The sequence below is a fragment of the Microtus ochrogaster genome, chromosome 2 (genome assembly GCF_000317375.1).
Source record: "Microtus ochrogaster isolate Prairie Vole_2 chromosome 2, MicOch1.0, whole genome shotgun sequence".
Classification (NCBI taxonomy): Eukaryota; Metazoa; Chordata; class Mammalia; order Rodentia; family Cricetidae; genus Microtus; species Microtus ochrogaster.
This window is the reverse complement of record NC_022010.1, coordinates 12,077,217-12,094,610: the sequence shown is the minus strand read 5'-3', so window position 1 is coordinate 12,094,610 and position 17,394 is coordinate 12,077,217. Positions and strand designations below refer to the sequence as shown.

General features: G+C 52.6%; 1 protein-coding gene across 1 annotated transcript in view; it reads left to right on the top strand.

Moving 5' to 3' along the window:
• The window catches only part of Aacs (acetoacetyl-CoA synthetase), a 41,820-nt gene extending 25,414 nt beyond the window's left edge, over positions 1–16,406 (top strand). The window contains exons 8-18 of the mRNA XM_005344356.3: positions 3,083–3,230; positions 5,909–5,989; positions 6,829–6,953; positions 8,439–8,503; positions 8,630–8,752; positions 10,773–10,886; positions 11,319–11,444; positions 12,119–12,188; positions 12,374–12,432; positions 13,478–13,680; positions 15,247–16,406. Of these exons, the coding sequence (XP_005344413.1) occupies positions 3,083–3,230; positions 5,909–5,989; positions 6,829–6,953; positions 8,439–8,503; positions 8,630–8,752; positions 10,773–10,886; positions 11,319–11,444; positions 12,119–12,188; positions 12,374–12,432; positions 13,478–13,680; positions 15,247–15,384 (1,252 nt within the window). The 3' untranslated portion in view covers positions 15,385–16,406. The remainder of the gene's footprint in view (positions 1–3,082; positions 3,231–5,908; positions 5,990–6,828; positions 6,954–8,438; positions 8,504–8,629; positions 8,753–10,772; positions 10,887–11,318; positions 11,445–12,118; positions 12,189–12,373; positions 12,433–13,477; positions 13,681–15,246) is intronic.
• The last annotated feature ends 988 nt before the right edge of the window (positions 16,407–17,394 follow it).

The window sequence follows — 17,394 nt, the reverse complement described above, 5'->3', positions numbered from 1 at the left end:
GACAGGGTTTCTCTGTGGCTTTGGAGCCTGTCCTGGAACTCACTCTGTAGACCAGGCTGGTCTCGAACTCACAGAGATCCGCCTGCCTCTGCCTCTCGAGTGCTGGGATTAAAGGCGTGCGCCACCACCGCCCGGCTGGCACACTCAGTTTTATACTTAACATGTGGATGCTGTGTAGACAGACATGTATGTGCATAGTGTATGCAGCTAACCTGAATCTGTGGGTTCTTCATCTGTGGATATGATCAATCACAGCTGGTAAAGATTTGGGGAACTCTTGCATCTGCCTGAGGATGTGCAGATCTCTCAGGGCCACTGTTCTTATTGTGTGTCCTCTGTGGTGGCTTAGGGCTGGGAGCATGCCCTTTGGCTCTGTCCCCTTTTGCAGATGGGCCAAGGACCTGCAGGTTTTAGTCCCTGTGGGGTTCTTGAACCTGTGCCTCCCAGGATGCTGGGAAACAATGCTGTTTGTTCCTGGCTGCTGCTGATCCCTCCTCTGCTTTTCTGGCCTTCATAGTTTGTCAGTCGGTTAGGCCTTAGTTCGTGCTACTGGCAGGTGCCCCCCACCTCTCAGACTACAGTCTGAGGCTATGAGGAGGGACTGTGGGGACATGGCAGCCCTCCACCCCCCCTCATGTCCTCTGTGAGGAGAGGACTAAGATAGCCAGTGAGTGACATTGGGACCCCTGATTTTTGCAGGGTGCTGTCTGGGGCCCCACAGGATGTGAAGCATGTGTCCTGACCTCCAGAGGATGAGACACACCTGTGGGGGGGTGGGGTGGGAAATGCTGGCTGCTGGGCCCACAGGCACAGCACAGCCATTCATCTGGAGGGAACGGAAATACTCAGGAGTTGCCAGCTGTCTGGCTGCTTCTCTGTGAGATCTGGGGGGGTTGCTTCTGGTAGAAATAAGTCAGGGTACTAAGAAATACTCCCCCCTGAAGTGTCCAGGTGAGGCAAACTTTACTTTTGATCCAGAGGGTGTGCACTGATAACTCAGGTGGTGACCACCCTTTCCCCATTGGCTGGGCTCTGACCTCACAGTCTCATTCAATTTGCTAGTCTGGAAAGAATTGGTGCACAGGAAATGAAGGAGGAAGGGGAAGAGTGTCATTGTTCAAGGAGAAAAGGGGTCCCTGCCCCAGATCATTAAGTCCCTGGACTGCAGTAGGAGTCTCTGGGTAAACAAAGGTTTTAGTGGGTGGGTAGGTGGGATTAAAATACTTGCATGAAAGTCTTTCTAGGTGGGGGAGATACAAAGATTTGAATTCCTTACACTAAACACGGGTTTTATAGTATTTGATAGAAAAGATTCGTGTTGATATTTCTTGGACTCCTGACTGGCCTTGAGGTCTGTCCTTCACTGGCCCCTACTCCCTGGGCAGAAAGCTGAGGGCAAAGTGCAGTTTGGCCAGCCCTGGCCGTTAGTGTTTCCCACTGATCCCAGCTGGGTGGCTCCATGACAGTAATTCCCTGTCTGTTCTCTTGCTATCCTTTAAGTGCCGGTGGCCCATGCCTCTGTGAATTAAATAGGTCAGTGCTGGGACAAGTGCATAGCTAGCTATGGGTAACTAACAGTGTGTCTCCATGGGGCCCAGTGGGTTCTGTCTCTTGAAGGCCACCCACAGCCACAGCTGTGTGTGAGGTCCTTGTGAGCCCGCCCAGGTATTTGTTCCTCTGGACCCAGGCAGCTTGCTGACCTAGTAACTGACAGCCAGATGGAGGAGATCTGGTCTTATTCATGTAACCCTAGATTTAGCCCTGCTATGTCTGATGAGGCCTTGATGCAGAGGTGAGGAGGAAAGCTGGGGGTCATCCCTGTTTATCAGTAACTGATGTGAAGTGAGGTTGTCAGGGGAGCCACATCCATGGTTAGTTCTGCTCTATGTAGCGCAGAGCAGTCCCCTCGTCAAACCCCAGGCACCCTCCGCTGCCATTGTTTTCTTAGGATTGCTGCTGTCACAGATAAGCCTGCCTGGTGAATGGCTGGGTCAGAAAGCGCAAGACAGAACCTCCCCTGGTCTTTTCATTTTTAGGAGAGCAGCAAAACTATGGTTATTTACTGTGGTTTATGGAGCCTTTGAAAGACAGGGACTTTTCTCTGCAGTTAGTGTCCATTAGACTGGTGCTTCACCCAACAGGCTTCAGAGGAGGCGTTTGTGGGGTGCGACTGTCAGAACCAGTTTGGATGTCTTTTTTCCAAGCCATTCCCTGTCCCTGGTCTCTGAGGCACGTTTTCTCCTGCCAGGCGGGTGGGCTTCAGTGTCATTGGCCTCAGCAAATTGCTGAGGTGAATGATATCCCACCTCCTGGCTTGGAAGGGAGAGTTCGGTTTGTCAGACAATGGAGACCTGCTGTTCCCATTTGTTCTTTGGTTCTGGGCCACCCACGTCTGGTGACTTCTGGTGGCTGTGGGCTGAGGCAGGGCAGAACTTAGTTAACAGCTTGGGTTAGTTATATTTATTCTGGGTCTGATATTTACCTTTATTCGCTGCTACAGCAGCTGTAGGCCCGGGATGTAATAAACGAGGGTGATACATATTTGCTTGTGGTGGCTTCGCGCCAGTTGCTCTACCTTCCTGGTGCTGCCCTTCTGCCCCTGCCCCAGAGTGGGGAAGCCTTCAGGTTCAGCTGTGGGACAGGCACTCCTGTCCTGGGCTGTGCATCAGGAGGTGGAGTGTGAATAAGGAAGCAGACTGCTCCACACTGGTCCCGGGGTCTGTGGCCAGTGGATAGGCTCGCTGTGAGCTAATCTTCCCAGCCATGTTGAGGGTTTTTTTGGGAGGGGGGCTGAGAGATTGGGGGAGGAATTGTTTCTAAAGAGCCAACCCTTGATACAAGAAACTCCAGCATTTAATCTTCAGTGACTTCCCCTTTAGCCATCCTGAACTTGGGACTCTCCCTTCCTCAGGCACAGGCTTTCATACCCAGTCAGCTGCTGTGAATACGGGCACACCAATGTTCCAGGCTCTTATGGTAGATGAGGAGGGATCTTGGGCCTTATCTAGCTGGGGGTTGAATCAGTAGGCCCCTCTGGCATTCTGGAATGTTCACTGTTGGTTTCTCATGTTCCTGCCTACAGCATGTTCCTGGATGACTTCCTGGCAAGCGGGACGGGCGCGCAGGCACCGCAGCTGGAGTTCGAACAGCTGCCCTTTAGCCACCCTCTGTTCATCATGTTCTCCTCGGGCACGACAGGGGCACCCAAGTGCATGGTGCACTCTGCCGGGGTAGGTGACAGTCGTCAGACTATCCATTCTGCAGAGTCCCCAGGGTGCTGCTTTTCTCTGAGTGGGATGCTTCCAGGAGACCTGGAGCTGGCCCAGGGCAGTGGGGCTCTGCATCCTTGGCTGTTGTGGCTGTGACAGGCTGCAGGGGTGTAGAGCACACTGCAGCCTGGGCAGGATGCGTCCAGTGAGCCAGCCGCCTTGACACTGCAGGTTGTGGGCCTGCAGAGGGTTGTGAGCCCAGAGGATGGGCTGGCAGCGTCTGCAAAAGGCAAGCAGGAAAGAGGACAGACTGTACCAGCATATCAGGAAAGAGGACAGACTGTACCAGCACATCAGGCTTGCAAGGGATGTAGTGAGCCTGTGGAGTCAAGCCGGAGCTGGGTGGCCTTTGAGTTTTACAGGGGACTGTAGATTGTGGTCAGAAGCACTCGAAAGCCACTAGGTTATGCTAAAAGTAACTCACTGAGCGCTTCCTGTGCTGTCATTGTGGAGGCTCACAAGAGGGACACCCACTTTCTGAGGGCAGAACATGAAGACTGAATCTCAGGAGGTCGGCCTCTCCCACAGCCTCACTCCTTGCCTGGTCAGTGGTCTTCACACATCCTCAAATGGCTCATGAGATACCTGGGCCTTGGTCTGTTTTCTTTTCTATGACTGAATACTTCAGACAAGGGAGGGCTGGGCTATGGGCCAGGGCCGTTCCTGCTGCCTGGTGCCTTTCAGGACAGATAGGAGGGGTCATGTTTTCTCATGGGGTCTCAAGGGGTCAGGTTCTGTCCTCACCCTGCCCTTGTATCTCCAGTGACCCGACTAAGCATTTAGCCTGGTTTGAGAGTCTCCCTCCCCCTTTTATTTTTATTGTTATTTGACTGTGTGGTAGATCGGCTTTGAACATGGCAGTCCTCCTGCCTCAGCCTCCTGAACACTGGAATAACAAGCATATATTACTGTGTATGGTTTTTGAGAGAGTTTGTTGCCTTGAAAATATATGAAAACAGACTGGGGGAGAAGAGAGTGTAGGCCTGGTGTATGGGGTCAGAAGTCATCACTGGCTTGTCACTTGGGTTCCTGCATCCCAGGGAGCATGTGCACCAGCACTGAAGACAAAAAAAAAAACGAGCTCTTGTTTGCGCCCCTGGGGAACCATGCTGCTGTGTCTCCTCCCCCAGGGAAGGCAGTCTGCCTGGGTGTGTAACAGTCAAAGGATAAGTGTGGGGATGGACCTGGAGGAGAAAAGCAATGCTCTGCTTTGAGCTTAGAACCTGACAGGCAGGTGCATGGCGGTGTGACTCTTGGGAAGTCTCTGTTCCTCCTTCCAGGTCCATCATGATTGGAAGGGGAGCCTCTGGGAGGTTCTTTCTGCTGAACCCTGTGTTTGCTTTGTTATTCCCCCCCACCTTTTTTTTTTTCTAGACAGGGTTTTTCTATATAGCCTTGGCTGTCCCGGAACTCACTCTACAGACCAGGCTTGCCTTGAACTCAGAGATCCACCTGCTCTTGTCTCCCAGGTGCTGGGATTAGAGGCTTGTAACACTGGCATGTTTGTTATTTGTCTGTGGCTGTGATAAAATGCCCCAATAAAAAGCAGTTTAGAGGAGAAAAGAGCTTACCCTGGCTTACAGGTCCCAAAAGGGTGTGGAAGGCATGGCGGCAGGAACACAAGGCCACTTGGTAGTCAGGAAGTAGAGAAATCGAAGTGGGGCTAGATTTTAAAACCTGAAAGACATACTTTTTCAAGCAAGGCTTCTGCTCCTATAGGCTCCATAACCTCCCAAAGAGCACTGCCTACTGGGGACCTGTGGGGGCATTTCTCATTCAGACTACAGGAGCTTTGTATCTGACCTCTTCTGAGTGTGAGTGTATGACAGGAGTTGGTGTGTTACATGCAGCCCCCTGACTCTTCCATAGCCTGTGAGCCTCCCTGTAAGCAAGCCTGGTGCTCATACCCGTGGGCCAGGCAGTGACCGGGTTATTCCAGGGACATCAAAGGGTGGCATCCTCACTCTGCCTCAGGATCTCATAGAGGACTCAGTATAGAGAAAGGAAGGGATGGGCAGTGGGCACTTACAGTGCTAGCTGGACTCAGCTCTGAGAAGGAAGCCCCAGCCTCCAGCCAGAGCTGCTGGGAGTGCACATGTGCAGGGTTTGGGGGTGCTGAACTGTCCCTGGCGGGCAAGCAGGAGGAGCTAGGTGCAGGGTTTGGGGGGTGCTGAACTGTCCCGGCGAGCAGGAGGAGCTAGGTACAGCGCTGAGGGAGGGTGTTTCCCAGGCTCTGCATTGTGGATTTGGAGCCTGGGATTGTATTACCTACTAAATACTGAAACCAAAAGTGGAGGGTGTCGATGGGAGGTGTCCCATGTGGTCCCCTCTGCCTTAGTGTCTCTGAGCTCTGTGTTTAGATGTCTTCTTTCAGGACAGGGACACATCTGCTGTAGGCCCTTGAGTTTTCTCTCCCATCTCAGTGAAGGTCATTTCTCTTTTTCATGAAGTTAGTATGTCTCTGGTGTCCCTGATGGGATGGGACGGAGAGCTCATAGGTGGATGGGGTTTACTTGGGTGTCAGATGGCAGAGTGACACGGAAGCTGGCCCTTAGAGCCAGAGCACTCCAGTTGACTTTCCTGGGGAGGGGGATGGATGATGTGTCTCACCCATGCCTTGCTCTCCCTGTCTCCCACAGGGCACCCTCATCCAGCACCTGAAGGAGCACATGCTACACGGCAACATGATGAGCAGCGACATTCTGCTCTACTATACCACGGTGTGTCCTGTGACCTTCTGCTGCCCCTCCTGGGGCTGCCTGGTACAAGGAATAGCCTAGAGCAGCATGGAGTACTTGACACTAACCACAGCTTGAGTTGGGAGTTGGGGTGTTCCTGTCCAGTCTGGAGACATTCCAGAGCATCTAGCAGAGTCTTGGGTGGTTCATCTCATGTTTCTTTTTTTCAGTGCCTGGGATTGGACCCTGGTCCTCAGGCATGCTAGGCAAGTGCTCTGCCACTAAACCACATCCCTAGTCCTTAATTTTTTTTTTCATTTTGAGATAGCATCTAGCTGAGTTGTCCAGGCTAGATGGTGCTTAACTCTGTAGACCAAGCTGGTCTTGAACCCCTGCCCTCCTGCTGCAGCCTCCCAAATCCTGGGATTACAGGCATGCACCATTACTCCCTGCTTTCTGGGAACTTCCTCACCAGCTGTAGGTCCCCACCTCCCAATACTGACCCTAGGGTGCTGGGTGACACTCAGGTTCCCAGCAAGTCTGCCCAGACTTCCCTCTGATCCATGTATGGAAGCTTGGGTGCCCCCTTTGTGCTCCAATTTGGAGATTCCTGCTGGAATTCCTCCCTCCCTTTGTGTTTTGTTCCAGATCTGCCCAGATTTTCCCCAAATCCCTACTACTAGTTATAGTAGTAGTCAGTGGGCCTGCGTGTCATTTCCTTTTAGAACATTTTTTGTTTGTTTGTTTTAGACTGGGGTTCACAACGCAGTTAAGGCTGGCCCCAAACTTGTAGTCCTTCAGCCTCTCCCCAAATGCCCTCAGTGCTAGGATTCTTGGCCTATACCTCTGCCTGATTTACCTGGTCTCCCTGTTTGTGGCAGGTCGGTTGGATGATGTGGAACTGGATGGTGTCAGCCCTGGCCACAGGAGCATCCTTGGTCCTGTACGATGGCTCCCCACTGGTTCCGACGCCCAATGTGTTGTGGGACCTTGTGGACAGGATAGGGTAGGTACCCTGGGTCCTGCTCAGTTGACCCAAGCTGATCCAGAGTTCTCTGTCTTTCTGCGTGAGAGGGTGTGGAGAATGCTGGAAGCAGAGGGGACAGAGGACGAGACAGGTGCACCCTCGGCCTGTTGCTTGTGGAGTGAGGACTGGTCCTCAGACTGGGACGGAACTTTGAGAGAGAGGCCAAAGGAATGGGGTTCGCTCTTGCTTTTTGCATCAGTGGGATGGAAGCCAGGACCTCATGTATGAGACAAGCGTTCTTCCTCTGAGTTAGAGCCTTAAGATGTCTTCCTTTCTTTTCTCTCCCTTCCTCCATTCTTCCATTCCTTACTGTTTTTTTATTTCTAAATTCTTACTTCAGTTACCTTTCGGTAGAGATTACATGTATTGAAGGAGTTCGGGTGATATTTCAATTAACTGTGTACTGAAGTGCTGCTGTCAATCAATTGATTTCACACCCTGGCCTTGTGGTGACTGTGTTCTTCTGTGCCCTGTGGAGCACAGGCGTTAGGATTGGTGCAGCATTGTACACAAGATGGTGATTCCAGGGAATCTCCGATCAAGCAGGGCTGAGGGTGTAGGCGGCTGTTTATAGGGTGTCCCTGGGTTCAAGTGAACTGGAGAAGAAGCTGACGCATGCAGGGAGACACACATGTGGGATGTGAGGCCATAAACTGCATTCTCACCTGCTTTACTTACAAGTCCTCCTGGGACAGAGTGGCCAGTTCTTAGTGGTCCCTCAGGGCAGGTGAGTGGCCAGCTGTCTGCTGTAGTCTTCCCTGAGGCATCAGAGCTATACTGCAGGGGTGTGGCTGCCCGTGGCCTTGCTTACGTCTCTCCCCTTGGTGGATGCTAGTGGGAGCCCTAAGGTGCAGAGGCCACATTTGGGCAGGACACAGAATTGGGCACCTCCTGGTGGCTAGGGATTATGAAACTTGTTTTTGGAGACCTTTAAACACCGTGTGCCACCAGCACTTGGTGGATGAACCATTGCCAGTGATGGAGGCTCAGATTTCCGTTGCCAGCAGAACTGCTCTGCCACGGTCAGTCACCAGCTGAACCCACCATGATGGAAGCAGAAGGTGCTGCTAGTGGGTTTTGTTTTTTTGTTTTTTAAATCATTTTTAGCATTTATTGTGTGTGTGACTGTGCATGCTGTAGTGTGAGGTGGGGGGGTCAGAGGGCAGCTTGTTGGGAGTTGGTTTTGTTCTACCATGTGGGTCCTGGGGATTCAACTCAAGTTGTCAGACTTGGTGACAAGCACCCTTGCCCACTGAGCTGGCCCACCACGAGTGTTTTTAAATCTTGGCCATTAACATTTTATATAAAACTGCTTGGCTAGAATGATGTAATGGGACAGAGCAGGCCTGGAGCCTAAACAGGAGGGCAGGAGGTGGGAGGCTGTGGCTGGAGTCTGTTGCTGATGTTTGGAAGCTTTGGGGACCTACAGGAGGCCTGAGGTGCTTTCTCTCCCCTGTGTCATAGCATCACCATCCTGGGAACCGGAGCCAAGTGGCTGTCAGTGTTGGAGGAGAAAGACATGAAGCCAGGTGAGTGGCCTCTCAACTGTGTCCCCAGCCCAGGAACTGACATCCGTTCTGGCTGTGTCCTGCATGTGAGCCTGGCTAAAGGCAGTGAGTGGGCTTGCTTTAATATCTGGTCATTTTTACCCCCAGTGGAAACTCACAACCTCCACACACTCCACACGATCCTGTCCACTGGCTCACCACTGAAAGCCCAGAGCTACGAGTATGTGTACAGATGCATCAAAAACAGTGTGCTCCTTGGCTCCATCTCAGGTAGGGCCAGAAGCAGTGGCTGCAGAGGGAAAGGGGGAAGGGAAATGTGGGGTGGCCCTTGGAAGCCATGGATGGGTGTTGTAGTTAGGAGCATTGTCACAGTGGTATGTCGAGTGACAGCAGGTTGTGGAATTAGAGAGTACTTGCTGTTCTTTTTTTTTTTTTTGGTTTTCGAGACAGGGTTTCTCTGTGGTTTTGGAGCCTGTCCTGGAACTAGCTCTTGTAGACCAGGCTGGTCTCGAACTCACAAAGATCTGCCTGCCTCTGCCTCCAGAGTGCTGGGATTAAAGGCGTGTGCCACCACCACCCAGCGTACTTGCTGTTCTTGAAGAGGACCAGAGTTTGGTTCCTAGCACCCGTGTTCGGTGACTTTAACCACGTATAACTCAAGTCCTAGATCCTTCTTCTGGCATCCTTGGGGCTGTCTTAGTTAGGGTTTCTGTTGCTGTGAAGAGACACCCTGGCAGCGGCAACTCTTATAAAGAAAACATTAAATTGGGGTGGCTTACATTTTCAGAGGTTCAATCCTTTATCATCATGGTGGGGAGCATGGTGGTGTGCAGGCAAACATGGTGCTGGAGAAGGAGCTGCTGCATGCAGGCAACAGGAAGTAGACTGACTCACTGGGTGTGGCTTGAGCATGTATGAGGCTTCAGAGCCTGTCTCCACAGTGACACACTTCCCCTAACAAGATCACACCTATTCCAGTAAGGCCACATCTCGTAATAGTGCCGCTTCGTTGGGGCCGTTTTCCTTCAAACCACCACATTCTACTCCCTGGCCCCCAAAGGTTTGAAGTCATATCATAATGCAAAAATGCATTCAGTCCAGTTTCAAAAGTTCCCATAAGTCTGTAACAGTCTCAAATTTATTTAAAAGTCTGAAGTTCAAATTTTTTTCTGAGATTCATGTCATCTCTCTCTCTTTTTTTCTTTCCTTTGGTTTTTTTGAGACAAGGTTTCTCTGTAGCTTTGGTGCCTGTTCTGGAACTAGCTCTTGTAGACCAGGCTGGCCTCAAACTCACAGAGATCTGCCTGCCTCTGCCTCCCAAGTGCTGGGATTAAAGGCGTGCACCACCATTGCCCAGCTCATGCAATCTCTTAACTGTATTTCCCTGTAAAATCAAATTTAAAAAGCAGATCACATACTTCCAACATGCAAAGGCACAGAATATACATTATCATTCCAAAACTATATCTCCATGTCTGATGTCAAAGCATTTTTCAGATCTCCAACTCCTTTCAGCTTTGTTGACTGCAACACACTTCTCCCTGTTGGGCTGGTTCTTCTCCCTGTTGGCAGCTCTCCTCAGCAGGTATCCCACGGCTCTGTCATCTTCCAACATCTTGGGGCCTCCAAGGCAATTCAGGCTTCACTTTCATAACTTCATGAAGTGGCCTCTCTAGGCTTCCATTCAGGGACGCCCCAGACACGTGCTCACTCATGTGGTTGGCCTTCCACACCTGCCTGTACCTGGAGGAGGAGGAGGTTATACTTAGAGCATAGTTTTGGGAGCATCTAGATCCATAGTGTGAGGATCAGGGTGTCTACACGGACTCTGCATCTCCTCTGGACTCCTGACTGGGATCCACAACCCACTGTGCTCCAGCTGACTTTGCTGCATGCCAGTGTATGGTGTGTGTGTCTGTGTGAGGTGTGCATTGTGCGTGTGTGCACGTGGACAGGTGTGTGGTGTGTAAGTGTCATTAGGTGAGGCTCCTATTTATCTGTCTTAAGTCTTTGGCTTCCACGTGCCCAGCTGAGAGCATTTGCTCTGAGTGCTTGGGTAGGGAGACCCAGTCAGAGAGAACATCACCAGACATGGCAGGTACAGAGCTGGGTTCAGTCTGTCACGCTTCCTCTCTTTGCACGTGAGCCCTTGCTGTCAGGCCTGTGTCTGTGGGATGGGCGGTGCTTGTCTAAATAGGTCTGCATCTTGCTGACAGGGAACCCTGAAGGTTACCCGTCCCCAAGGGACACCACTCCCTGAGGGTCACTTGTCCTCTGATGTTGCTTGCAGGCGGCACTGACATCATCTCCTGTTTCATGGGCCAGAACTCATCCATCCCGGTGTACAAGGGTGAGATTCAAGCCCGCAACCTTGGCATGGCCGTGGAAGCCTGGAATGAGGAAGGTGAATAGCTCGCTGACTCTTCTGGGATGTCAGGGAGAGATACATACATAGATGTGTCCCTTGCTTATGATGATTCTTTGTCTCCCATGGGGAACACTGTCCTTTCCCGCGGGTGGGGTTTTGCACTCAAGGACTTCCTGACCCTATGTTCAGAGAAGTAGGTGTTGAGGTGGAGTGCCACAAGAGCAGTGGGGGCGGGGGGCGGGCTGTGTGTGGATTTTGTTGGGGAGGCCATGGTGCACATGCAGGGTCGGTCAGTTTGGTCGGGCTGTGTGTGGATTTTGTTGGGGAGGCCATGGTGCACATGCAGGGTCGGTCACTTTGGCCTGCACACAGCAAAGTTGTGTCCCAAGTAGGAGCGTAAGGAAGGGAGCGTTGTCAGGGTGTGGTCATGAGTATTATTCCAGGCTCAGTCTTCTCCCCGTGTGCCAGGGAAGGCCGTCTGGGGAGAGAGCGGCGAGCTGGTGTGCACCAAGCCCATTCCTTGCCAGCCCACGCACTTCTGGAACGACGAGAATGGCAGCAAGTACAGGAAGGCTTACTTCTCCAAATTCCCGGGTAGGTGGAGCAGCCTGCCGCCACTCCTTGCCTGGCTATGGCTTGGCTTCCAGCTCCCAGTGGCTCTTAGTATCTCATCAGTGTCAGCTCAAGATCTGTACTTGGGTTCAGGTGACCCTCACCCACCTCTGCATTCAAAGCCATGAGCCACATGAGTCACTGGGCAGAGGGCTGAGGGCTGCCTGCCCCCTGGTTCAGGGCTTGTCTGCTGGTTCCAGTTGGAGGGAGGTCTGGAGCTTGAGGAGGGTGATGCTGTGCAGCAGGTGACCTGTGCCACCCGGGCCACCCCTGCCTTACGTGCTGACGCCTGTTGACTTTGTCATGCTCCTCTGTAAAGGGCCCTCCTCTCCATAGCCCTGATTCTTTCTGCCTTGCTTGGAATAAGTAGCCTTGAGGTCTTGGTGGACGGATGCTGCTAACACCACAGGGGTTGTTGGCTTTGTGTAAACTACATGTGTGCAGTCACATGTACTGAGACCATAGGTTTGTGCCACCATATCTGACACATGCAGTTCACTGTCTCACCGGCCCTGGGCTCTGCTCAGCTACACACTGCTTGTTCCTGGACTTGTGAACTCTGTGGCCAGCATCTCCTCCCTTCTGTCCCTGCCTCTGGTGTCGATGTATCCTGGTCCATCCCTTAGTGTGGCTGATGTGTTCCGCCTTTCTTGCAGGTGTCTGGGCGCATGGCGACTACTGCAGGATCAACCCTAAGACAGGAGGCATTGTCATGCTGGGCCGGAGGTGAGGTGTCCCTTCCTCCTGCCATTCCCTCTGAGGCATGGGGGACATGGCCTGTGAAGTGAGAGGAGAGAGGGCAGCAGGTGGCAGCTGGATGCTAGGGGAGGAGCCATACTGGTGGGCATGGTGCTTGCCCAGAGGGCCGGGACATTGCCACATGCTTCAGCCATGTGCTTCTTGCTCTACAGTGATGGTACCCTCAACCCGAACGGAGTGCGCTTCGGCAGCTCGGAGATCTACAACATTGGTTCGTGCATGTCTCCTGCTATTCTCACTCTGGTCCAGGGTGGTCCCACCAGCACCAGGACCCTGGTTCCCAAAGAGCTGGTGACGGTGGACATCCATGTAGTGGGATGAGGGGGGTCCCCCATGTATACATTTGCTCTTCTACTGTGGCACCTCCTAAGACCTCAGAAAGGGTTCAGGTCCCTTGGTCTTGGCTTTCCTTCAAGCTCAGAACATTGATTAATCTTATCTCTGATTAAGGAAAGGAAACAGGCACAGAGAGGGTGTGTGAATGCTGAAGTACACACAGCATTGTACAGGACACAGATACACACCTCTGAGGGACTATCAAAGCTTCTGCCTAGGCACTTAGTCCTAGCCCAGGCTCCAAAGCAACCCTTCTTAGGGAGGTGGCCTCCTTTGTCATGCCGATGAGATCTGAGCGCCAGGGAGTGCCTGTAGTAATAGGAGCGGCGGGCTGCGTCCCGGCACCCGGCCGCCCACATGGCTAGCTCTACCCGAAATAATTACACGGACACTGTGTTCATTTAATCACCGCTTGGCCCTTTAGCTCTAGCCCTTACTGGCTAATTCTGATATCCCGATCAACCCATCTCTAATAATCTGTGAGCACCGGTCTTAGTGAGCACCAGTCTTACCGGGAGTGTATCTTCCCAGGAGCGGGGAGCATGGCGTCTCTCTGAGGCATCTGCTCCCGAGAGCAGAGCTGTGGAGTCTGAGCTCACTTCCTCTTCCTCCCAGCATTCTGTTCTGTTTACTCCACCCACCTATGTTCTAAGCTATGAGCCCAAGCAGTTTATTACTTAACCAATGAAATCAACAGATTGATATATGACACTCCCACATCAAGTGCCAGGTCAGTATAATCAGGTGATGACCTGGACTCACTTTCTCCCTGTCTCTGACATCTTAGTATGGATATACCCTCACGTGGGCATCCCTCAGTCCAAGTCAGCTGGCCTGGTGCCCTGCCCTTCTGACAGGTGACATGGCATAGTGGTCTGTAAAGAGCTTCCTGTGAGGCTGTTTCCTTTCTGCTTTTACAGTGGAAGCCTTTGACGAGGTGGAGGACAGCCTGTGTGTCCCCCAGTACAACAGGGATGGCGAGGAGCGGGTGGTCCTGTTTCTGAAGATGGTGTCTGGGCACACCTTCCAGCCTGACCTCGTGAAGCGCATCCGTGATGCCATCCGCCTTGGTCTGTCTGCTCGCCACGTGCCCAGCCTCATCCTGGAGACTCGAGGCATTCCAGTACGTTGTCTCTGCCCTGGCCTATGAGAGCCGGGGTGACTGCAGCTTACTCTTAACTTCTATATGGGTACCATGTTGCCTAGCAACCATAGTCTCCCTCTTGACTGCATTTTCAGCAGCTTCTGTGGGCTGCCATATTGGGGGGAGGCAACTGGCTGTCTGCAGCTCAACACTGCTCGGTGGGGGATGGCAGGACTAACCCCAGCAGGCCTCAGAGCAGCCGCCCCTGAGTATGGCCCGAGTGTGCCCTGCAGGCAGCTGTAGAAGTGTGAAATCTGAAGGGAGCTGCACGTGTGTGGTGGGGTTTGTGGGCCTGAAGACCCCTATTCTGGTTCAGTCACATTTCAAGTCAGGAATAGGGGTGTGCATGTGCAAATGTGCACGTGTGTGCAAGCATGTGCGAGCTCCAGTTATCCATAATTGCTGTGAAGCTGCCATTCCATGCCTGTAGGCTGCTGCTCATTAGATCATGGGGGGACCCTGGGCTTCTGACTTGGGGGCTCCCTTTGCAGACAAAGCAACCATTTGCAGAGCTGGACTTGGAGATGGACTCAGCTGGGCTGAGCTGGGTGAGACTCCTGGAGCATGCTGGGAGTAGTCAAGTCACTGACTTGACCAGGAACAACCTGGGTGGTCTGTGCTCTGCCTGGGAAAGAGTTTTGACTGTGTCCCCATAGCCACCTAGGGTGGGGAGGAAGAGCCCGGAGTGCATGCTGAGTGAGAGTGGGTGGATGAGTGTGTGAGCGAATAAGCAAGTGAGTGAGTGTGTGAGAGAGTGAATAAATCTGTGAGTAAGCAAGTGTGTGAGAGAGTGAGTGGATGTGTGTGAGTGAGTGTGAGTGCGTGAGCAAGTGAGTGTATGTAAGTGTGTGAGTGACTGAGTGTGAGCGAGTGAGTGTGTGTAAGTGTGTGAGCGACTGAGTGTGAGCAAGTGAGTGAGTGTGTGAGTGCATGAGCAAGTGAGTGAGTGTGTGTAAGTGTGTGAGCGACTGAGTGTGTGAGTGCGTGAGCAAGTGAGTGAGTGTGTGTAAGTGTGTGAGCGACTGAGTGTGAGCAAGTGAGTGTGTGAGTGCGTGAGCAAGTGAGTGAGTGTGTGTAAGTGTGTGAGCGACTGAGTGTGTGAGTGCGTGAGCAAATGACTGAGTAGCCTGGTCCTACTGACACCCTTCTGGGCAGGAACAGAGATCAGTTGGGGGTGGCACCTGAGACAGGTGTAGTGTCACTCTGGGCAAGGGCCATGTGGCACCTGGTGTACCCACTTTAGAGCTCCTGGTTATGGGTCTGGTGCATTGCACAGCCTTGGAGACACCCACATGTTCATGTGGTTTTGGCACAGGCATGAGATCACATGACAGGTTCCACGGATGGTGTTAGTGCTGCCTGTGATGTCCTTCCCAGCAGGTCCCTTCAAGGTGTCTGCAGGTGCTGTGGCATGTGTTCGAAGCCACTGTGTGTCTGGTTTTATGGGTCTTTCTGGAAGAGAATGTGGGTAGAAACTCGAGGCGAGGCTGCACTGTGTCACCTCTGGTTTAAGCACTTCTGTTTGTCCTCTGTCTTTTCCCGCAGTACACACTCAACGGCAAGAAGGTGGAGGTGGCTGTGAAGCAGGTGATGGCTGGAAGGGCCGTGGAGCACCGAGGTGCCTTCTCCAACCCTGAGACCCTGGACTTTTACCGGAACATCCCTGAGCTGCAGGACTTCTGAGTCAATGGCTCCCACACCGTCCAGCCATGCATGTGATGGAATTTAGGGTCACTCCAGAGACAGTGGCTGCTCCAGATGGCCCTGGGCACTGCACATTCCGCGGGCTCGGAAATAGCATTCCTGTTTCGAAGTCATTGGTGGGGACCAGGTCTCCCATGCTCCAGGATGTGCCTGGCCTTCAGAGACCAGGAGGGTACATTGAGGCTCGTCTCAGCCCTGCTGCTGTAGGTCGGTACACAGCCTTGCAGGTGCGGGGCTGGTGGCGTTTGGTAACAGCACACCGGAGGAGCGATGTGGCCTTCAGCCTCATGAGTCCACTGTCCTATCTTGCTCTATGAAGGTGAAATCACACTTATACTCCCTGTCCTTCACTGGCCTGGCTCCCTCAGCCATTCTGTCCTCTCCAGAGCTGACTGAAGCCAGGGCATCTGGCCCAGCATGCCCGTCATCTCACAGATGGCTGTTGGGACCCCTGGGCTGACAGCTCATGTACTATCTGCCGTGGCCAGAACACCATTCTAGGGAATTGTGAGCGACACTCCAGCCACGAGCTCTCTGCTGTGGCCAGTCCCCTCTGCTGCAGGGTTCTCACCCCTCTCTGCGTCTTAACACAGTGTTGGAACAGGTCAAATCTTTTAAAGTTAATTGAGGTGTCTGGAGGCACTTGAACCCCTGGGTGGCATCTGTGCCACCACTTACATGCGTCCTAGGATCCCAGAGTCCTTCGGGGATGGAGCTGCCTGGCCTCAGAGGGAAATGGCCTCCGGCTCCCTCCTGGTAGTTCCTAGGCTCTTGTGTTGTGACTGTCCTCTGCACTTGTAAACGGAGTCTCAGGCTTTGGTCGTCAGGACTCGACGGTGCTTCTCATCTAGTGTGTGGAGTATGTCACAAATCCTGCTGATCATTTTGTATTTTTTTTTTAAACTGAGCACACTATAAAACCTATGGAAATATCCTGGATTTTAAGTCTATAAGGGAGAAGTGCTATGAAGAATTTTATGGAATAAACTTGTGCCATGCACACCTGTACATGCGCAGTATACTTGTGCTTCTCTGAGGTGATTGACACCCTTGTGTAGCTGACTGTACCGGTGTCAGCTCACTGCTGCACCGAGGAGTCATATGACTTAGCGCCGTTGTATGATGGTGTTTCCTGTGCTCCTGGTGTTTAGCAATGGACCTGGTCTATGTTAGATCAGTATCTCATGCCTCCCTGCCACCCAGGGCTGACTGGGTGTCCATCACAGTCCAGTTTTATCACCCGAGTCTCTCTGGATTATGCCAGGTAGCCACAGACCCCAAATCAGCCCATGTAACCTTCCTACCACAGAGAGCAGGTAGCAGTACTGGTCTCCAGGATGCAGGAGCACCCAGCCCCTCTGTGTACTGTGCCCTGTCATCCCGGTGTGGCTGTCTTACCTGTTGGCGGGTGGTATCCCTGGCTTGTTTCCACCAAGCCTTCCCATGTGTTCTCACGGGAAGAGGTAAATGATGGAGGCCTGGCTTCATGTGCCCGTCAGCAGAACTATGACTTTCCTGGGAGGTCAAGCTGCCTGAGCCCCACTGGTTGTGCTGCTGGGGAGCTTGGTGACCTGAGCACTAAGAGGACCTTTTGCAGTTTTCCATGGGTCACTGTATCGGGCTTAAAGTCACCAGTGGCTCCAGTTCAGAGGTCAGAGCCTGAGGTGGTCCCATCAATGTGCACAGAGTTCCTTGGGGTTCTGGAAGAGCCCCCTTCCTGTTATTAGGGGTGTTTCCTTTCTTGGTCAGTGCCTCTCTGCTTTGATGGGCCTGAGCCCCCATTTGTCGCACCCCTGTGACCCTGGCCATCCCTGTGGCCTCTAGTTCTCTCCCCTTTACCATCTGCTACTAAGCATCCAATTCCCGACCTCACGTGCCAAATATGTCCTCACAGGTTCTTAGAGGAGGATGGGGCACTGTTGAGGTGGGGGCTTCGAGTCAGTCTTCCTGTGTGATTTCTACCACAGATGTGCCTGGGTCTCTTTTTGT